Raw genomic sequence first — 23,433 nt, 5'->3', positions numbered from 1 at the left:
AAAAAAAGTTGTAAGTTTTTAAGTTCTGGTACAAACATCATACTTTCCCAGCTATCCATGGGTAATGATTCTTCAAGAATTCATATGCTTACTATCGCATTTGTAATATTGTCGCGCTTCCTATTGTATCAGTTTGCAAATAGGGAGTATTTAGTAGTGCCAAGGTATTTGTATCTTCCATGAACAGATATATGCAGTTACATATTAGATGATTAAGTCCTTTTTTCTCCTATAAACTGCAATTGTATTGATGTAGGCGTGTAGCCAAGCTGCAGATCATTTGATGAAAATGAAGACTGGAATAGGTATAGAAAAAAATGTGAATAATTTGAAATACATACTACTATAGCAAATCTATGATAAGTCAAGAACAATTCAGATTAGGTCGGAAGGCTTGACACGATCACAATATCGCCTTACCAAAAACGTAGGGGCAGGAGGGAACACTTGTGTTATCACACAATATATATGAAAAAAACAAAAAATCCAATCTATGTATTATAGAAGTGCTTATTTTGTAATGCGTATACATCATTACAACTAACAAGTAGTTTGAAAGAATCGCTATATAAGTTTATCATGAATAATTTTGTGGTTCTGTACATATGGATATTTAAACACACTGAGCACAACTCGGTGCTATACACTTTTCCATTGTAAGATCTATCACTCTTCAACAGGTTTAGAAGATGGCGTTTGATTACCACAACAACAACAAAGTCTCAAGTCCCAAAATGATATGGGATTGGTTAACATGAATTGTCACAAGGAACCATCCACAAAAAATGAGAAGACGGTGTTTGAGTGAAGCAATTGTAACTATGAGAGTATAGGTGATTTTAAAGAGTTTTTTTTAAAAAAAAAAAAAAAAGGTGTGCTTTTAGTTTTTAAAGGGAGCAGAGAGTCCAATCTCAGATCATTGAGCTTGTTACTGCTGCAACACCAGGGCCTCAGAAATGCTGCACCCTGAGTCTTTGCAACTGACCATTTCTGCAGCAATGTATGGAAAATTTTCTGTGTACCTCATATCTGGATAAACTTCTTCACCCACCGCTAGCCATGGATTTAATTCCTCATTTTCCAGACTGCACTTCTCAACTCGCAGCAGTATTCCAAAGAATATTCTTCCCTGCTTCAAATAATTCAATTAACCATTCAAATTCGAAAATTTAAGGCATGAGAATTAAGTACATATTCAAGTAGGAAGCTATGTCCCACCTTCACCCGCCTATATGATGCTAAAGTTGCCAAAGGTTCGCTTGTTTTGTGCACATGATCTGATTGGTGATCAAAGTTGATCATCTGGCATCGGTTGCATCCTCCCAATGACTATCAGAAACATATTAACAATGAGTGGTAAATCCATTACATTATATGACTTATGGACATTAAGTTGATGCTTTGGATTTGTGAAACTCTCAAACAATGAAGACTAACAAAATAAAATATTAACAGCAGATTGTTCCAATGAGAAAAATAGATGTGCTTATTATGCCTCAAACTTTTAATAACATAAAAATTCACATTTAATAACTCGTACGAGTAGGGAAGACCGGAAGTATATCAGAAACTTATTTTTACTTTAGATTCAATTGAAAACACAAACTTACTGAAAAATACTTGCTCCCAATTCGAATTCCTCTCCATAGATCTTCATCATAAGGCTCTCCCCCGGATATGAGAAGGTTGGGGCGGAATCTCGTTGGGGAAACCAGAGTAATTGGTGCTCGGAGAACTTGAGATGTTTCTATAGCAAATTAAAAGAAATAAACATGATTGGTTAAATGATGTAGCAAACGTATTTCATAATTTTTGTTGGAAGAAGATTGCTATATTGATAATAAATTAGTAAATCATGATAGAGAATATGGATGTGGAATAAAAAGAGCTTTGCCACAAATCAGTCATTGCATGGCTTTATTCCTGAGCAGCATCCCGAGTACAAAGTAGATAGTAAGAAAGTTATAAAACTGCATTATGATTGCATGCACAAAACCAGACGGTGTAAGCATAGATTAGCAATTGCAAAAGTCAATTACTGGACTAATTGAGAAGTCCAGGATAAGGATTCAGCCATACCGAAGATTAAAAACAGATTAAACATCACATTCAAAATTTCTTCTGATAAACTATGAAGGCTGAACGTCCAAGCAGAGCTTAAGTAGGCTGCTACGCAAAAAAACAAGAGAATAGGAGAATAGTGTCTAATTACATAATTTCAAACTGTAGAGGACCACGTCTCAGTCTGGTTATCCTTAATTCAGAAAAATCAAATCAAATTATTTATACAGTATTGGCCTTCAGATTCTAGAAAAGGCCCGAAAGATAGATTTATGTTAGTTAAATTCATTAAATGGACTGAGATGATTCTGTTATTCGAAATAAGTTACTAAGGATCTGAAACAACATAGTCAAGAACAGAATGTATTCAAGTAGGTGTACAATGAGCACAAGCCTCATTCAGGAACCTGCAATCAGGCTATCCTCTGATACTAATATTTAATGAGCAAAGTAAAATAGTTGGGAATTTCAATAATGAATGGGTAGTTGAAGTGTATAAGAAATTCATGATCAAAAGAGGGGGGGGGGGGGGGGGGGGGGACTAATGAATTTGTTTGCTTAGACGCTAGAATTTAATATTTGCTTCTCAGAGTTCAAAAATATGTAAATGTAGCTGCATTTGACTCAGTTCTTACAGCATAGCATACTAAGCAACAGATTCAATTACCAAAAAAAAAAAAAAAAGAATAGGATTTGCTCAGCATATGAAGATAGGTGGATAGAATAGAAATGAATTGTTCAAATACATACTTGATTTTAATCTATCGTTGAGATCCTTAACACTTGCTTCGGATATGAGCAGGAATTGGGCTTCGTTGACAAAATTTAATGAACTGTCCACATCCCTGCACATGCCTGCATTTCCTTGTTTGTTCATATAACAATTTGAAGCTGAGGATCTCCAAAGAATGCATGGGCGCGCAATTGCATTACTAAACCAGCTATTGACATCCTGATCATAACTTTGCACTTCATATCTGGTAATTGTCATTCCACCTCTTAGCATATTATTATGTAGTTTTTCAATCGGACAATTGAAAGCAAATGCAGTAACTTCACCCATCAAGCAAAGATAGAATAACAGGATCATTGTTTGGTTGCATATACTTAACTAAAGCTACTCAAACATTTCAAAATGGGTATGGGAAAGAAAGCAAAAATTGGTGAAAAAAAATGAAACATATATTTCCAAAAAATTGGTGTTTCAGGATTTTGCAATTATTAAATTGGGTATACATAATTACATATATACAGATTAAACAATGTATGTAATAGCTCAAAGTCTATCCTATAAAAGAAGTCGAACCAAGAGAAAGAAGAGTAGATTAGTATTTTCTTTCAAACCCTTATTCTAGTAGTATTATGCATTGTATATGACTAGAGCAGTGCAGCAGTGCAGCTACCCCACTTGGGTCAACATAACCCTACCTTGATTACAAAGATCAATAGTATGAAAGAACTCAGACTCAAATCTTTAATAAGCTTGAAAAGGCCTTGTAAAATTTAAAATAAATTTAATTATTCTGGAAGGGCAGGAAAGGTCACCATATAGATGAGAAGAAATTGCGAGAGGTAATCAATAAAAGAGTATTTACGATAGAATGGATGAGGTCTTCGTTATACGGGAGATGAAGGAAAAGAAAATAGATGATGTAAAGACCTGTTAAAATTGGCTATATAGCACTATAGGAGTGAGGTGACAAAATAAGGGATTATGTAGAACAAGATAGGATGAAGTACATTAAACAAACAAAAATTGATGAGCAAGGTAACATAAAAGATGTTCATATATATATTTGCACTCGTTACAATGTTGTCCTTACTGAAACATTTTATCGAGGTCATTTGGATATAGCATGTCAAAGTAAGGTTCAATACCCCAATGAAAGAATCATCATTGTCCCTTTTGGTACATTTTTTATTACCTTTAATCCTCCTTTACCAGCTGTAGCAACCTTAGTTAGAACAATACGTCACATTTGTGAGTATTTTATTTATTCAATTACTATTTCTACTTTCTAGACCTAATATTATCTCAATGTATGAGCAGATGTGACAATTTCATAAAACACAAGAAAACAAAGAACCTCAACCAAAAATATAAATAAATACCTGTGGCCGTGCATATCCATCTCTTCCCTTCCTGAACTGTATGACGCTGATTTCAGGAGAATCTGGAGTTTTGTTTTGCATCGTGGTGATTCAACAAATAGGATACCTTGATTTATGTCTATAAATGTACTTATAAGACTCATTTCTGGGGCCTGCAAAAACCAACAAAAGAACACTATGATGCTTTATCCCAATAGTAAAAAGAACATCAAACTTTTAAAGGGAAAATGGAAGAAGGAAGCACATAAATCATTTGCCCAGAACTAGGGTTTCCAATAATCTGAAGGGAATATCAACTAAAAACTCAGGTGTATAACCATACCAGTAACAAGACCCAAAAAAAAAGGGGTGTGTGTGGGTGGGGGGGGGGGGGGGGGTGCATTCCAGATGTGGTATAAATCATGCCCATCTCGCAGCAATCACAGCAAGTAACCAAGATGAATTCAGTTTTCTTTAAAACAAAGACAGAGCTGGGGCACAAAAGAACACTGTTCTAGTGCTGAACAAACCCAGTAAGTAGAAACCGATGACACACTACAAGTATGAAATGTATCACACGGTCACGGCACAAAGGAACACTGTTCTAGTGCTGAACAGACCCAGTAAGTAGAAACCGATGCCACACTACAAGTATGAAATGTATCACATGGTCACAGATATTGCAGAATGCAATCTCTGTAATCCATTGCAAGGCACCCATTCTGCTAAGTAGTGGCCATTTATGATCCGTCTTAAAGGGGTAAACAATTATAGTTCCAAAAATGATCCAAATCTTCAACCTTTGCTTGATTTCACTTCCAAGTTTGATAAAATTCACCAAAAATCTACTTCTTGAACTCAAATTCTTTAAGATTGAAGAATGTTGAAAGAAATCAGAGTTAGAAAGAGGTGGTTTAGTGTGACAAGTATGCTAGAGAGAGGAGGCGAAGGGAGAGAGATAATTTCTTCAATCTCTACCTACCCATTTCTTGAGCCACGTGATTATAGGCCATGTTCCTTGATAGTTCAGAGATAGAGAGAGAGAGAGAGAGAGGGGTAAAGGAGTTGATAACAACAGAGGTCATTTCAGCTACCCTTAATATTGTTAATGACTTTCTTAATCATTGTAGTTCGATATTCTCAACATCAGAAGATTCATAACAGACAAGAAAATCTTCTGACAAGTGATCTCCCAAGGGCCCAACTGCCCAACAAAAAGCACCAGATCAATTCTTGAATGTGGATCACAGTAGTAAAGAAGCAACTGCTACTTATGTAAATTCTGTCCTAACTTAAACCCAAACTACACACAAGAAAATCAATTTAATTACATAGAGTTCAATTATTAAGGAAAACTTATCACTTTTTATGAATGATTGTTTTAAGAATTAAGAGTGCCTAGGGGACCAATTTCTTACCTATTACAATATACAATTAATGTAACTTAAAAGAAGTTCATAGCAGTTATGATGAAAGCACACCTTTTTCTGAGTAAGAATTTCCCCACTTGGACTTCTCAGAAGCCATTCTCGGTCATGTAGCAAACCTACAATAAAAAGGAAAGCACAGATAAACAGAAAGGATTGTTCAAGACGATGACAATTGCATATAATTAAGAATGAAATATCAAAGTTAGCCTTTGACATGTTATCACCTCCAATAAACATCCCTGGAAACCAAAGATCTTGACAACATAAGGAATTATATACCTGTTTTGCTTAGAGGCCAACTATCTACACAAAATCCTGCACAAGATTTTATTGGATAAACAGTGATGGACTTCAGATACAAACCCCTGGGTTTCTCCATTTTTTCTGAATCTGCATCCAAAAAGATTTGAGATGATGCATCATAAATTCATAATAGCAGCAGTGTAGGAGAGAATTAATTTACTTGTGGAACTAGTGCATACTGCATAAAGATGATGAACAGCAATGTATTGTAACTAAACTATATAATCCAATCATACCTGGTGTGAATCTCCCAGTTTTATGAAGAAATAAACAACAGTTTTTCAAAAATATAATGACCATTTCATACATTCTTTTAGTGATACAAATTCATCACTGACTGAGACCATTGAGTACACATTAATGACAACAATGCAACTGCTTGTATAATTATGAATATTTCAAAGGAACAGTAGCAAAGTTGCAAGGATCAACCTTCAATCAAGAAAATGTCGGACTCTCGTAGATAGCTATTATATCTCACTGGAGTAGGCAATACCACAAAGGAACTTACTAGAAAATCAACAAGTTTCTGCGTAAGACAACGGCAAATGAGTATTGCAATAAGCAGCTCATGAAAAGTGAACGATATTTAATCAATCACAAGCCCAACATCCATTTATAGGAACATAAAAGAATTATAACATCCCTTTAAGTATAATGCAAAATAATAGAGAAATAAAAAAATAAAAAAATAAAAAAAACTGAAGATGGGAGAAAAAGTGAGTAATATTATTTACTTATTCCCAAGAGAGAGGAATGCAAACAAGTGAAAAGGCTCAAAAAAAAAAAAAAAAAATTACTGAAAGAGTTAGATGTAATTGATCCTTTATCAAAACAAACAGCATTTTAAGCATATATAAATCTGACAAAGCTCAAAAGGGATAACTGAAAGTATTTTTATCCCTTACACTATATTAGGAATAAGAGATTAATTAATTTCCATTAAAAAGAATCAAATTGGAGAATTCCTATCACCTTCCATCCCTGACACATTGAATCAATTCTAATCCCATTAACAAAGCTTCTACCCCTAATTACTTACCCCTTGACAGACTACCTTGCCTATTATACCTTATTTTCTACTCACCTAGTAGCTCTTTCAGAGACTATTAAAGACAAGCTGGCCATATAACCTTACTCTGCATTGACCAGTTGCAGTTTAGTGAGCTCATGCTCTTTTGTGATGATATTACTTATCTTTAAGAACTGATACGCCTTGCCATCTTGGGGCTAAGTTCTGGTTTTAGAGAACTCATTCCACACATGAAATGAAACCTTTCTCTCGTGTTGGATTAGGCCGAAGGCAGCGACAACACTGCCACTGAGAAATTACTTATTCATTGGAATCACCTTTTTTTTTTTAAGGAAACCTATTTTAGTCACCTTAATTGTAATTAACTGGTATTTCCCCAATCCATCATCATTTTCCCATATCAGAGACTCATTCGTCAAAATGCAATTAGATATAAAACAATTTTCTTGTTGACTTGCAAGCCTACATAATTATTACCTTAGCTTCCTCAAAAGTTGACATGTAACCAAAAGACACTCTAACAGCTAATTATTACCTTAGCTTCCTCAAAAGTTGACATGTAACCAAAAGACACTCTAACAGCTCCTGTTGGCTTTCCATTTACAATATCAAAATCATCCCAGCAGATATGACCAGCCTGAGTAGAAGACCAGGTGGGTATTATAAATGGATCAAACGAAGTAATGGTCCGCACATGAAAAGCACAATAATGGAATACCTCAACATTTGACAGGAGCTCCGTGTGAAAAAGGCCAAGGTACTTCGCACAGGCACCAGGATTACAAAAACATCCTGTCTACAGGAGAAAAAATTACATCAGAGAGCAACCCTGCATACAGAGTGCTCAGCCCAAATAAAATGAAAAAATTATGATTAGAAGAAAAAAGATACATTGCAAGCAAGATTTTTTTTGAAGTTTCTTTTTATAGACTGAGTTGCTTCTCCCCACAATATCTTGACATACATCACAAAACTAATGAAAGTACTCATGTAAATTTGACAAATGTAGATTGGGCAGTATATATCTTCACAACTCACTAACCTAAAAGAAGGAACACAGGACATAGAACCTAGCTGCTAACAAATTAGTTGGAAATCAAACAGAAGAACAAGGGTTTCAGGTATTTTACCCGCAGCTGAATTCCAGATAGAGAAGCCAATTTCTCCACCTCTCGATATCCATACCAAGAGCCATCAGGCCGTTTTAAGTTGAATGAAACTATCGAGCCCTTCTTCTCAGATATCTACATAATAGCTTCAGAGTTATACACTAGAAACAGACAGTAATTTACAGTCACACTCAAACATAAAGGTATCAATGCACAGATGCTTAATAAACAAATAATACTCAACATAGCAGTTAAGTTAAGATTATGATAATCATCGGCCTGGCCAACACAATCCTCACCTATACTATAAAATCTTAATTCTTAAATCCACTCATCTAACAACCACAGAATTCCATGTTGTAACAGGCTGAAACTTCTCCAGCACGGCAGCAAACCCCCCCCCCCCCCCCCCCCCCCCACACACACACACAGAAACAGAATAACAATTTTTTTTCCAAAAAAATATGTATCTTTGCACTTCACTATCAATGCTCCAGCCTACCTATCCATCATCTTTGGCCATCACAGACTGAAAATAATTTACTTCTCTTATTCTTTTTCTTTTCTTTTTTTTTTTTTTTGGCATATCTAACAACAGTCTACCTATCCATCATTGTTGGCCAGGGCTTTCTTTCGAATCTCTAATGATTTTACAGGCTTGGTGTATTGGTCATCTGACTCATCTATATACTATGTTCATACAATAGATAAAACCAACGTACACTACATCGCATGGTTGTATCAATTACGGTGTGTTTAATTTTCATAATTATAAAACAAATTGCGATTAATCTGGGCTCATAGCTTCTGTTCTTGAAAATTCATCCGACTCACTTAAGAAACTCTAGCCTCTTCAGGGCAGTGTATGCTTCCTTTGAATATAACTAGTGGAAGACAAGTATCAAATGCATGTCGCATCACCATATTCACCAATATGTTTGCAGAATCACATATATTTATGTTGTAACTTATGTTTTGATTGCATCTTGCAGAAAAAAAGTCTTATGAATTCAAACTTGCAAACATTTCAGATAATGCAATAAGGGGCAGAAAAGGTAGGATAGGAGTAACTTTATTTTTCTCCAAACCAACTTAAGAGAATTTCTTTGTTAGTTTATATAAGACTTGTTCATGTAATTTCTCAAATGTGCAACAGAAGATCTAAAACTCCAGATAAATAATCCAAAAGTAGTTTATATAGCTATACTAACCATCCTGTTATCTCCATAAATTATGCACGCATCTGCTCCATTATCATGCTTCAAGCTGGAAAGCACTCTCCTCAAATATGTTGCGAGAGAAGAAGTGTGCCTTTAAACAATAAAGACAGTATGTCACTATCTAATCAGAAATTCATTATACAAAGTACATTATTAATTGCACATCTCAAAACAAAAGTTCAAAATACAGCACTCTCACCAGCTAGTACATAAATTCCAATAAGGCAACAATAACATATGTCTGGACGAAAGCTAGGAAAAAGTACCCGATCACATTAAAAAAGTATGTGGGCATATTAATTGGATTTTACTAATAGCAAAGATGATCCATTAAACAATTTAAAGAGTAGACAAAGAAAAAAAAAAGGGGAGAGAGAGAGAGTGCAGACTGCAGATAAACACTTGATTTTGCCTGTCTTTACAGTTTAGAGACGTGTAGGTCAATTTGCTGCCACTTTTTTGGCACTCAGATACTGTTTGTGGTTCCAAAGAATTTGTTTGATTCCAATAACTTCTTTATAAATTTAAAAGGAACATTTCGATAAGTGACAAAATTAATCTCTCCGAAGATCATTTTGGCTATTCCTGGCTTTGCAACTGAGTAGCGGTCAAATTGAAATCATACCCCCAAATAATACACACTTTTTCCTAAGTTGATATAAAGTTTAAAAAGCACACACACACACACACACACACACACACACAAAAAAAAAACACAAAAAAAAACACAAAAAACAAAAAAACAACAAACTCAAAAAACATCCTTAATATATTTTACACACTAACAAAAAAAATCCTTAAACAATACCCAGTTTGCAACTTATTAATTACACATAACTAGAGGTCTAGATTCTGATCAAGTCTGAAAGGAAAAAATGTTTCTTTCTGGGATGAAGATATTCCATACCGAGAGACTGAACAAATAGTATGGGTGTTTAACGTTTTGAAGCCATGACGAATTGAAGCAATGCTTATAAAAGATGCAGTTCCGTCCTCAAAAGATTCCTCAATTCCATCTCTGTGCTTGACAAAGTCCACATCAGCAATTGATGCCGCTACAGTTCCTGCAATGATGATATGATTTCAACAATATGGAGTATATGTTACTATAGTTCTATACACACACACACAAAAAAAAAAAAAAAAAATTAAATAAATAAATAAAACACACACACACACAAAAAAAAAAAAAAAAAATAAATAAATAAAATAAAATAAAATTGTACAGCTCCTGAAATAAGTTGTAAGACAGTCTCTGGTCAACAAGAGTAAGACTGCATATATCTTGACCTTCTTAGACTCATATCTGGCTTTTAATAGAGCACTTTTTCCCAATGAGGACTACCAAGTCACCCCACAGCCATGGTGCCAGGTTATAGATTTAGCATTCCTCCAATGAGGACTGCCAAGTCACCCCACAGCCATGGTGCCAGGTGGGTGATAGATAAAGCCAAGTGAGATGATGAATTAATGACAACCAAAAAGCCAGCCACACAGGAAAAAACACAAATAAATTTAAACTACATACCCCCACTAAAGTATGTCTTCTTCAGCAACTTTGCAGCTTCTGAAATCCAGAAACAAAATGACTTAGACATACATTTACTTTGATACCATTGTATTTATGCACTGTTCATACTGCACAATATGGACAATTCTTTCAATTACTGCAGATAATATATAAAGCCAAACAAATTTGTAAAATATGTAATCACAATTACGTCCCTTTATGCACAGCAGTATAGGTTTGTATGAGTGTGCAAGCACTTCTCCAATTCTAAATAAAATTTCATTCTCTCACTAGGGGATACTCAAATTATAAGTCCTACATATTCCTTTACTACCAAAATGTCATACACTGCTTATGCACTACAGCCTTCAACATGAATAATATATACTACCTCCGTTTTGCTGAGTCTTACTCTAGCTACGCAAACTAAGGAAAAGTAAAAATGAGCACCATACAAGTGGGTACTTTTGTATTAAAGAGGAGAGAGATAGAGAGTAAGAGATTTATAAAATAAAAATGGGTCCACAAATTGGGGTTGTGGATGATAAAAAATGAATAAAAAGTTATCATAAAAAGAAGAAATTAAAAGTGAGTAAAACTTAAAAAAAAAAAAAAAGGATGAAAACGGAAAGTGAGATAGATTTAGGAAAACGGAGGTCGTAACAGTTTGGACAAAAAACACAGCATATAATAAATATAAGCAAAGTGAATCGATATCACACTAAGGCAATTCAACTGTCAGCTTACCCAGATTATGATCAAGGGGAGAAAGAAATTTGGATTGAATGATACTATTGTGACACAATAACAATCTGACAAAGAAAGTTCTAAACACATTGCTTTTTAGAAAAATTTGCTTCGCAGACTTTGTAAGTTGTAACTGTCACACAACTCAGTAAATGAAAGGGCCAATCAATTCATTTGTTGTCCAGAGCCCCAACAGTAATTAAGTCAAGAAACAATTATTCACTCCATCCCAGAAAGATGACAAATAACAAAACTTGGCCATAAGGAATAGTAATTTTTTCTTAAAGTTCGGTCAAAACTGCATTGGATCTTTACATATAAATACGAAGAAAGAAAAACATAAATGATTCCTTCTTATTCTTTTTCCACACCCAGAGCATATGGAATATTATGGGATAAATTACTGCATAGAAGCCCAGTTAACAAAAGATATCATAAATCTTCATGTCTCAGACTAAAAGTTTCAAATTGTATTTCCATCATAATTACACAAAATAAAAGCAAAACAATGAACTATCTTACAAACCCTTCTGTCATTTACAGAAGGCCCAGAAGTCCAGAACTTTCCCTCGTGTTATCATATCCCTTTGTGTTCGTCCATTTCTCTTCTCACTCCAATCCATCAACTGAGAAAATTTAATGGTAAATACTCTCAATACAATAACTCACAATCACTTACCATTACGGACAATGAGAGCACCAAGCCCAGTCGGATAGCCAAATATCTGTTGACAAAAGAAGAAATGTGAAATGAATCAGCAGTCATCTACATACAACACTGGGAGAAATATGATGGCTACCTTATAAAATGATAGAACAACAAAATCAGCTGGATATTTTGATAAATCAGGTGGTTCTGTTGCACATCCTTTGGCAGCATCTATCAAGACAAGCCAGCGACCCCTTTCCAAAAGAATATCCAAACCAACAAATCAAAATTATTCTACGTGAAAACTATGAGATCCAAAATAATAGTACACTTGGGGGAAGGAAGGATGTGAGGGAGGAGGACTACTATACTTGGATGTCATGGAAGTATGGAACCAAACAAAACAAATTTTTAAGGGTCCAACAAAGTTTTACATTCTGCTAGGAACCCATATATGCAAAAATACAGTACAAATCATCATTGGGAAAGATTCAAAAGAGCTGGCTGGCTGAAGTGTGGAAAATAGTCTAGTTGGAAATTTGGTGGTACACTTGAAATAAAAGAAACCAACAGGTCTTTGGAGGTATAGCCTCCCTCCTAATTAAAGATTTAATTTCCTTTTACTATAGGTTTTTGAATAGCTAGAATAAAGTATTAGGTACTGAGAGATACTTGATGTTCCTTGATGTTGTGGAGTAATTGCTCCATGGTTGTTTGACATCATGAGCTTTTTCCTTTACACTCTTTTTGTACATAGGTGACATCCCCTCAGAGTCTTTTACATATATCTCAAAACTACTTAATTAAAAAGTATACAAATTTAGTCCTTAATCCAAGCTGTGACATTATTCATGGAAAAGTTTCAAAATCTACAATTCCCCTACAATAGTACAATCACAAAGCCCAAAATTGGATTGGCATTAGACCTTCAGTGGATCCTACACCACTTATTCTTACTAAATCTCATGTTACTAATCAGCATACGCACCATATGTAAAAGCAAGATGAAATCCTCTGGACACTCTAATCTCAAGTATCTACTCCAAGGATGCCTCACCACCTTATAATGCAAGAACTCTAATTGCTTATCTCATCACTCCAGAGACACAGTCCAACATCAAATAAATGCACTTGTTAAAGGAGGCTACAGAAAACCCAAAAGTTTGAAATTAGAGAGGATGTCATAATTTGTAAATAAGATAAAAGCATTTTACAAGAGAAAATCCCATATAAATTTCCTTAGTCTTCCATACTCTGAGATAGCAGGAGTGAGTGCTTGCAAGTGCATCCAAACTGTAACCTATGTTACTCGGACTCTTCGTTTTACCTCAAGTACCCGTGTCGGACCCTCGACACTTGGACATGGGTATGACACTCGGACACTTCATTTTAGTTCAAAATCATAAAATTTTTCCACAAAGTAGCCGAGTCGGACACTTGGACACATACCCGTGTCGGACATGGGTACCCGAGTCCGAGTAACATAGACTGTAACACTAGAGTGTACATAACTGCAATAAACCACCCAACATCATAAAGAATCAGATAGAAGAGTAAAATGCCACAATAATCATACAAAGTAGATGCTTTAAGACACCAAATTCCCAGAGCCAAGCCTCCCTCTTTAGATGACTAGGCTAAGTCCCACCCAGCAAGATGGCCCCTTCTCTCCTCCCAACCCCGCACCAGCAAAAGCATCCCATAAGTCCTGTCAATATCCTAGTAAAACCTTGGAGCTCTAAAAAGGTAGAGGTAATATAAAGAAAGATATAAAACAGATAAGAGTCGACAAAGGTGATCTGACCATCAGAGAGAAATCAGCCCCCTTACAATGGTTCCACCCATCAAATTTCAACCACTTGGTCCAAAAAAGATGTGCTCCTAAGATTACCCCTAATCAAAGTCCAAGGTAAGCAAGAAAGACCTTAAATAAGGCAAGCAACAAGAAAAGAAAATTTGTCTAGAGCATGGTAGCACAACCAAGCTACATGGATTTGGCTTCTAAGTTAGTTCAATCTAAGTCAAAATTTTTTATTGCTCAAACTATAGCAGCAAAACAGACAGCCTTTTTCTTATTTCTAGGCTTCTGTGCATCCTCAAAGTGATCCTTTATGATATAGAGTTGTTTATAAGAGCACAAACAGGATTAATTAGCATGGAAGATACAAGAATTAGTAAGAGAATTCGATAAACCACACAACATCTAATCAGATTAACTGATCCAGTACAATAAAAACCATGCAATATGATAAAAAGTTAACATACTTGGTCAGGATTGAATCCTTAAAAGTGTCCTCTGACTGCTCCTTCAAAGCTCTAATTAAGTCAAGGTTGAACCTCATGCCAGAGAAATTGCATTCTGATGGAAATGCAAACAAATGACGTGCATTGCCTGCATAATATGCAGCCAAAAGAAAATTGTCAAAACCAGCCTAAAAAATAAAAAATTGTCAAACGAAATTACTTATGGCAAGAAGAAACACCCACTAACTAGATATAATATGTAGGGTTTAAGCCCACATCCAAAACAACCAAAGCATGAACAGTAATATACAGAGGAACTAACGCATGGGTTTGCCTATAAAGCAGGGTAGCAACAACTTGAGCTAGAGTTTTATATACTTGGGCAAGACCTTGAGGCAGGACCATACATTAATCGGAAAGGCCTTAGACCTATGACTTTGTTCGAAGTTTGACCTATGACTTTGTTCGAAGTTCGGTTTTCAGGGACATCCTCAGAAGCAATTTAGATTAAGAGTTCCAGCATCTTTATATAATTTTTGTGTGATGTGATCTCCTTTGTTAACTTTTTCTGCTTTTTTTTCCCTTTGCATAGCATGTAGAAGAGGTCTCATAGAACTAATTTCCTATATGGCTTTGCTTCTTAATCCTATTTGGAAAGCAATCTCAAAAAAAAAAAAATATTCTAGAACATGTGATTGAATTGTTGGAGCTTATAAACAGCATTTGTAAAATGTCAAATTTGGTGAAATTGTGATGCTCAGCAAATAATAATAATAATAATAATAATAATAATAATAATAATAATAATAATAATAATAATAATAATAATATAAAAATAAAAAAAATAAAAAAAAAGACCTCCGTTACTTGAAAGTTGAAAACGAATACAATTTCTGTTTTTATCCATTCCCTTGAGGCCTTGAATTGGTCACACATCTTCTTTCATCCATTGTGGATAATAATTTTTATACTTTTACCTTCCCTACCCCACTTGCAACGCTCTTTCCTATCTTTTCTTACACAAACCCCACTTATAACAATTTTTATCCTAATTTTATTAAATAAACTCCACTTACAATTAGTGTCTCCATACCCATGTCCTACAAAGTCCCCGTGTCCTAATATTTTGGAACTTGCTATATCAGACACTTGGACATGTGTCCATGTCCGACACCCGTTCCCGAGTCCATATAACATAGGCTTTCACTAGTACACATGTTCTAACCTGATATATTAACATGAAGACAACCTAGACTCATCCATTGATCATCCTTTAGTTAACACTTAGGAGTATTTTACAAAGTGCAATGTTTTCACATACAACTTATTCAATCTAGTCTACAGAGTACCTGCATATACAAGATTATACTGTAATCTTTATAATGCCATTACCTTACCTATAGCAATGACATCCAAACCAAATCAATTAAAAATTGAAAATTTGGATTCATAAAGTTTCACAAAACATAAAAATACCTGGAGAGTCTTCTTTAATGCTTCTATTGGCATCCCTCCTCTGTATGTCATGTCGTGCTACTTTAAACAAAGATTTCTGGTCAGTGGAAGATGTGTCCTGATCCACAAGTTCTTCTACATCTACTGCAACAGCTATAGCTCCTTGCCTCAGAGCATATCTATTTAGTTTAACCCCAGATGTCAGCAAGAAACGATTGAAGGGATACAAACAGCCAATGGCAAAAATAATAACCAAAGGTGTCAAGCATAAACTAAACAATGTACTTTGATCATGTAGATACAATAAAGACAAATATGTTTATATTAACTGCTTGCTATTAACAAACATAGTCACATATGTAGCAGCAGATAAAGTTTAAGAAGTTTTCTAGTATCTTTTTTGGCAACAAACAGAAGAATTTGAAAAGAAAACCTTGAACAATTTACCAAAGAACCTACTGGTAGACACATACTTTGACCTGGGGGTTTTGAATTTTGAGAAAATCAGCAAGTCAAGTCAGTCAACCACATAAAATAAGTGAGATTAAGTGTTAAAATATTGAATAAGCGATCTACAGCTAAAAGACTTCATTATAAGCATCCATACAGTCATTAAAAAAAATCATTTCATCTTCCCAAACGCATAAAGTAGGCAGTTCATCAGCACTAGCACCATGGAAATTATATGAACGTTCTTTGAATAATCAATACAATAATAACAATCCAAAATTATAACTTTCTCCAAACACCACAAACCCCTGTGAAGGAAGACCAGACAGATTCATAAAAGGCAGTTGTAATAGTTAAGGTTCCACTAGACAAAAAAGCTGATTACACCCTATCTTATATCCACTCAACATAAAGATATTAATGACAGGAGGAACCACATGTAAGATATGGTGCTACTGAAAAGAGCACCAATCTAGCATTTGAACCACATTGCATGTACAAAGGAACTAAAAATATAGCACAGATTCCTTCGATAATTTAATTTGGTAGAGGACAGTGCATACTCTCTTATCCCAATGACGCTATTATGATTCTCCATTGTGTACATGAAGTGGCTTTGATTGCTCCAAGGAAATGCCTCTCCAACCATCTTTAAAGCAGCTGTTGCCCCAGAAGTGAAAATGCACTTGTATTCTTTTGCTGATGCATTACAATAATCTAAGACCTACCACACAATACATCATATCAATTGGAAGATAAAAAGGGCTAGGATTTTCATAACTAAGGCTACAAGCTCAAAGTCCCTGAAGCTACACCAATTTTGAAGAGGAAATTGATAAATTAAGGCTTTGTTTGGCATTGTTTTTTGTTTTTTGTTTTTTGTTTTTTGTTTCTTTTTTTTTTTTTGTTAACTAAAAACCAAAAACAGGAAACAAGAAAAAGGTGTTTCCACTTTTCTGTTGTCGGTTTTCAAAATTATCATGATTTTAATAAGTTTGACTAATTTTTTATTCATTATATGATATATATATGATATGATTTGATTTTAAAAAACAAAAAACCAAAAAACAGAAAACCACAGCGACGCCAAATGAACTTACAAACCCTAAGGTCAAAAATCAAAAAACTATATATATGACTGCCTGAAACTTTAGTTCGTATATAAATGAGTTGATCTTACCTGCTGACGACATTCTCTTATGATTTCAGAAGTAGCCAAGCTGGAGTCACTTTGGCTGTCTTTTTTCATCCAACATTAAGAAAAACATTTATGGTATTTCAACTCAAGAGTTGCAGCTGATTGATCCTATCTTTGACCACAACAACAAATCACAAAGAGAACACAAAGACAATTTATAAAAGACGAGATAGAGCCTGAATTCTTGGTCCATTTAGAAGAAAAGATTATGAAACATCAAAACAAACAAATTAGAGGTCTTTTTGAAACAACAGGCAATCTTAGCTAACAGTAGCAAGCCAGCAGCCTGAATTCAACTCAAATGCTAAAGTAGGATACAAGAAGGTTATATCTTTGAGCTAAGACCTCATTTTTGTAAGATGATCATCACGTCATATTAACTAACCATGCCTCATATGATGTCTTGTTTAGCAATTATTCTTATTGTATTAATAAAGCTAGGACTGGCCAAGTATAATGAAAAGTGCTACATTGACATAAGGAAACGGGGAAATGCAAATTTAGTTCCTTGCCATATATTGGCAAAGGAAATAGGAATGAACTGTACCCTTTTTCCCCATTGGTTTAGTGACAAATTTTATAATGTTTGTTTGTACTATAATTCCATCAAAAGACATAATTCCAAAATAGCAGGACCTTCCGAACATTTGACCCATTAATCATCAACATAAATGTAACAGGCAAACAACATCACCACCAACAATGTAAAACAAACAAGAAAATATCAATAAGCAAAACATAATTAAAAGTAAGCACGAGCATCGGATACGAGGATTTCCATAAACATTAGAAGTAAGATCCTTGAAAATTGCTTCCATTTGTTGCTCAGAATACAATGTAGCCCCAGCATGATCCAAATACACAGTATCAGTATCTACAAAAACCACAGTGACAATAATAACACATGTGGACATTTGGTCAATAATTAAAATTAATTTCCTAATCGAAAATTATCAACAAAATTCTATTTTTTTTTTTTTAAATGAAACCACTACCTAATCTCTTGAACTCAGTAGCCCGAATTTCGTCAATAGTTTTGGGACCATCCGGGTACCCGTAATCCTTGCCAAATTCTCTCAAGAATTGCTCTTTGTCCATTTCCATCACTTCACAACTACAAAAACTTATCAAAAACTGATTTTATTTGCAAACCGGGTCGATCGGTGTCATTAATGTTAAATTAATACTCAAAGTTTCGAACTTTTCGACTCATATAGTTCGCCCTAAGGGTTGCATACATCATTTTCCATAATTGAAGTGCAAAGAAACGTTTTCGAGCATGAAATGAATTGAAACTCAAATATTATTAAGATGAACTTCAAATTGCATAAATCAAGAATTAAAAGGATATAAAACGTAATCTGACAAGGTATAAAAAAAAATTGGAATTGAAATTTGCTAAAAATTAGTTAACTTACCAGAAATTTGCAAAGAGGATTGAAATAGTGAAGAAGAAGTTGGTGAATTACCGTAAATTGATTTAAAATTGCATGTTATGAAGAAAAAATTATGTGTGGGAGAAGATGAGTAAAGGGTGTTTGAGGCGGTGTCACCGGTGAATTTGGCGGTGGGATTTGGAGTAATGTGGTCGGTAGAACTGAATTGCGTGGGAGATCACAATTTTGCTCCTCCGTTTTAAATAATGGGCCATGGCCCATGGGATCCTCCCTCTATTTTGAATTAATTGACACGGTTAAACTAAGCACACATATAGTTGTGCTAGTTCGATCTAACTTAGGAATATTATCTGTACACTCAAGTTTATGGTACACCTCATAGAAAATGAGATGGGCTTAAACATAAAACGCAAGCATTGTGCAAATTTTTTTTAAAAAAAATGCGGAAAGGTCTCGAAGGCTTGTGAAAAAGTACGTGCAAATACAAAAGAACATAAAGGTTATCCAAAAGCATAAGGTATAAGGGTTTGTTCTCTTCAGCTTAATATTAGTTCAATTTAGTTTAGCTCAGTTTCTAATTTCTTTCTCTCATAAACAGTTCAGTTCAGTTTAGCTTAGTTCAATAAATGAGAACGGGCCCTAAATCAAAATGAGCTATTTACATGTGGTCTTTAGAGCGATTTCCCTAAATAAAGCTAAAATACAAATTTATTCTTTATATAAATCGATTTAAAAACTATTTCCCACAATACCGTCCACGTAGGATCAATCACCGAGTTTCTACCTATGATCCTATGTGCTTTGTCTGTGGGAGAGCCGAAGAGACCACTATTCACGCCCAGAAGGATTGCAGCCTAGCGAGGAGTGTAGCGATTTTTCTTATGTTGCTGACATTAAAGCTCGAACTCTTTTTTATTGGTGGGAGAGTTGTCTCCTGGAGCTTGATGATGTGGGTGTTGCATGTGTAATTACTCTTTGTTGGGCAATCTGGAGACACGAAACTCCTTGGTAATTGAAGGTGAGAAGCTCGAACCCTTTGAAACAGTGAAGTATGCAATGCGTACTTGTGGAGAAGTGCAGGAGGAGGTGCTGAAAGTGGTTGGTGCGAAGGATGGTGTGCCTACGCTGCCTAATGCTTGGTCTCCACCTGATGTGGACTATTTGATGCTCAGTGTAGATGTTGGCTTGGTGGGGGATGTTGGTTTAGGTTTTGGGGCATTGATACGAGACAACAGAGGTGTAGTCCGAGGTTGCTCGGTTTTTCAATCTGCAGCAAAGTGGGAAATAAGAATCACATAAGCAAAAGCTGTGAAGTTTGCAGCAGAGCAGGGAGTAAGGAATATTATTGTTGAAGGTGACTGTCTGTCGGTTGTCCAAGCCTTAAGGGAGAAAGCTGCAGGATCTAGTTCGTTTCATCTTGTTTTAGAGGATATTTTTCATTTATGTTCTTCTTTTTGTAATGTTAGTTGGTTGTCTGTGAAACGTGGAGGGAATAGGGTAGCATATGAATTGGCTCACTTTCAACCATGGGAAGTCGGTCAAAAAGTGTGGAATAATGTGATTCCCCCTCGTATTCTTGATATTTCTTCTTCTGAGTTATAAATCTAAGCTTCCCTTTGAGGGTTCTCTTTTTTTTTTTAAAAAAAAAAAAAAAAAAAAAAAAATTTTGACAATTAGTTCTTGTGAAATTTCAGGGAAGTAGCCCTTTCCAGCAAAAATACCTTCTTTCCTCGCAAGGTGCTCAACTTCAACTTGAACATGATCTCCTCCAACCTTGCTCAGTTCAAGTGAATTACAAGCAACATCAATGATTCCCTCTCCATGCACAAGTCCCATGGCTTGAACGGATGGAATCCACCTCCTCTTTCCCTGACGAGTTTAGTAATTCTACAAACAGCGAAAATATTTATTGAAAAGATTGGGACGTTGTAGTTGTCCACCCATCTTGTACACCCCACTACAGCTACGCCCTTAGATGGGTCAACTTGACTTGGCCCTTCATCTGAATGCAAAGGTAAAAACTATTTGGCCCTCCAATCCAAATGTTTCCAGGAGTGTTAGGATTAAAGTAGGCAAGTAGCCAAGCTTTATTCTTATTGAATCAAGAGTCCATATACTTTCATGCGCTGCTCCATATAGAAAGGTAGGACCTGCATATTATAGAGTGCATAAGAAAGGTACAATAATCCAAAAAAATTTAACCAAACATTAGCCCTCTACTTATTTATTGGGAGTTAGCAGCAAGTAGCAGTGTGTTCAGTCTAGTAACTAACATGAAAACGCTCTTAATCTCTTTTCAGTCTTCAGTTTTACCTGTGTTTGTGAATTTAGACCTTGTCACAGAAGGCAGCCTAAGATTTTGCAGATTGTTATCAGTTAGCATCTCAACAATACTAAAGGCAGGTCATAATAATTTCTTTATATATCACCAAGACCATGATTCAGATGTCACTGCTAATTTGTAGAACATCCACTAAAGATAGTTTACATCTAAGAGTAGTGAGCATGTACATTAACTTGTACTTTTTTCTTTGACTTGTAGGCTTTTGACCTTTGTGACCCAGGGATGAAATTGGACTGACAACCGCAAATTTTTAAATGCGCCATGGTGCACCTAGAAATAGGTGCACCACGCCTATACTTTTGAACATTTAGTATAAAAAATCTGAATAATTGCAAATTTGAATGTTTAGTAAAAAAAAAAAAAAACTTGAACAATCACAATGCATCACGACTATACTTTTGTACATTATTAAAAAAAATTCTAAACAATCGAAAACTTTGAAAATTTAGTAAAAAAAAAAAACTTGAATATCGCAAATTTTGAACATTAAGTAAAAAAATCTAAACAACCCAAATTTTGAACATGTAGTATATTAAATATAATAAACATCAATTTAAAGAAGTTTGTGTAACTTGTAATAATTCAATAGTTTTGTAATATAAACTGAATATTTAATGCATATAAAGTGAACATTTCCTTATAAAATTTGAACATATGCAAATTTATTTTCAATTTTTGTGACGTGTTCATATTTTTATACTAATTGTTCATTTTTTGAAAAATATTCAAATTTTTGTTACTAATTGTTCAAAAGTATAGTCGTGGTGCACCTATTTCTAGGTGCACAATGGTGCACATAATAACTATTGGACTAACAATTGATTTGGGCTTAAGTGAACTTGGATTGTGGATGGATTGTATTGGGCTTTTAAATGACTGGCTAGTTTAGGTAAGTCATTGTACACCCTCCTATTACTTTTTCCTTATTATTATTAAAAAAAAAAAAAAAAAAAAAAAAAAAAAATCACATATGACAATATGGATGGATTTGAACTCAGCTATGGATGTCAATGGAGTGGGACAAATGTTGAGCTTCACATCCCCATACCCCCCCCAATGGCTACAATTCCAAACCCAGCCCGACCATACCCTCATTTGGATATTCGCACCCACCTAATTTCCGCCTTTAAAATACAACAATACTACATAATATAAATTGTAATAAAAAAATCACCTAATAAGTTAATATTGATAGAAAATATACTTTTAGGTTTAGGATATATTTTATATTAAAATATATTTATGATATCTTTACATATCTTGTGTAGTTACCTAATATGAGTAGAACTCTCATTATAACCCTATAAATATTGATTAATGGAAATCACTTTAATTAAGGAGTTTATTGTACAACTATAAATCTATTAAAATCTATTATACATATTACTATTTTAGTTTAGTTAATATATTTTATTAAGGAAAAATTGCCCGGAATATTCCCACCTTTAAGCCATCCGCTGGAAATAATCCCACGACCTTTGGGTTATTTTTGAATAATCCGACCAAAATAGTCTCAACCAGTCATGGAACTTGTTATAACAAGTTACTGGACAAGTGGCGACTTGTGATTGGTCAAAAAATAAAAGTGTATTTTATTTTGTAAAGCATAAAAGTGTATTTTTTTTAATATATATATATATATATATATATATATATATATATATATATATATATATATATATATATATATATATATATATATGGGATGTAAATATGGGATGAGTACAAAGTTGGTGGGTACAACTAATATCCATCTCCGCCTCATCACCCATGGCGATTGACAAATATACTTTTTTATCCCCATTTTCGGCCTAACACCCGACCACCAATTAAATCGAGACACGCACATTAAAGCGAGTCTCTTACTTAACAACCCCACTAACATCTAACTCTTGACTTCTTGAGTACCAACATCAATCAAGACATTAACCAACTAAGAGCTTGTTTCGGCGTTGGTCTTTGTTTTCAATTTTCTTTTTTTCTTTTCTTTTTTTTTTTTTTTTTGCACAAAAAAATCAAAAATAGAAAATAGGAAAAGGTGTTTCAATTTTTCTATTGTCATTTTCCAAAATTATCATGATTTTAATAATTTTGATTAATTTATTGTTCATTATATGACAAATCATATGTTTTTTTTTTAAAAAAAAAAATCACAACGATACCAAACAAGCCCTAAGTTAATTAACTTCCAA

General features: G+C 34.5%; 1 protein-coding gene and 1 pseudogene across 3 annotated transcripts; both read right to left on the bottom strand.

Annotated features, from left to right (window-relative positions):
- Window positions 1-527: 527 nt before the first annotated feature.
- LOC145588058 (molybdenum cofactor sulfurase-like) lies at window positions 528-19,085 on the bottom strand. 3 transcript variants are annotated; one of them, XM_081644703.1, is made up of 23 exons: window positions 18,919-19,085; window positions 18,493-18,623; window positions 18,270-18,374; window positions 17,483-17,541; window positions 16,866-17,026; window positions 15,874-16,031; window positions 14,419-14,545; window positions 12,305-12,407; window positions 12,184-12,229; window positions 10,776-10,814; window positions 10,155-10,311; window positions 9,239-9,338; window positions 8,049-8,162; window positions 7,637-7,714; window positions 7,454-7,555; window positions 6,318-6,414; window positions 5,862-5,972; window positions 5,634-5,698; window positions 4,174-4,325; window positions 2,812-3,038; window positions 1,611-1,747; window positions 1,219-1,329; window positions 528-1,129 (listed from the first exon to the last, which is right to left on the bottom strand). In XM_081644703.1, exons 2-23 carry the CDS (start codon window positions 18,602-18,604, stop codon window positions 929-931), a joined length of 2,562 nt encoding a protein of 853 aa, XP_081500829.1. In that variant the 5' UTR covers window positions 18,605-18,623; window positions 18,919-19,085; the 3' UTR covers window positions 528-928. The 3 variants fall into 3 exon arrangements, with proteins under 3 accessions (XP_081500829.1, XP_081500828.1, XP_081500830.1); XM_081644702.1 differs by having other exon boundaries at window positions 18,493-18,614; XM_081644704.1 differs by having other exon boundaries at window positions 530-1,129; window positions 18,496-18,614.
- A 1,408-nt stretch (window positions 19,086-20,493) lies between these two features.
- LOC145589062 (formiminotransferase cyclodeaminase-like protein pseudogene) lies at window positions 20,494-21,280 on the bottom strand (annotated as a pseudogene).
- Between the last annotated feature and the right edge of the window lie 2,153 nt (window positions 21,281-23,433).

Source organism: Chenopodium album, chromosome 17 (genome assembly GCF_948465745.1).
Source record: "Chenopodium album chromosome 17, dcCheAlbu1.1, whole genome shotgun sequence".
In the NCBI taxonomy this organism is placed as follows: Eukaryota; Viridiplantae; Streptophyta; class Magnoliopsida; order Caryophyllales; family Amaranthaceae; genus Chenopodium; species Chenopodium album.
The sequence above is the reverse complement of the archived record's forward strand: the minus strand, read 5'-3'. Positions and strand labels throughout refer to the sequence as shown.

Bases quoted from the DNA above. Each gene is read 5' to 3' on its own strand.
- LOC145588058 (XM_081644703.1), bottom strand. From the start codon at position 18,604: ATGGAAATGGACAAAGAGCAATTCTTGAGAGAATTTGGCAAGGATTAC. The intron at 17,027-17,482 runs GTAAGATCAACT...ATTGTGTGGTAG, and splicing joins TAAGAGAATGTCGTCAGCAG to GTCTTAGATTATTGTAATGC. The intron at 12,230-12,304 runs GTAGCCATCATA...TTTTGTCAACAG, and splicing joins TTGTTCTATCATTTTATAAG to ATATTTGGCTATCCGACTGG.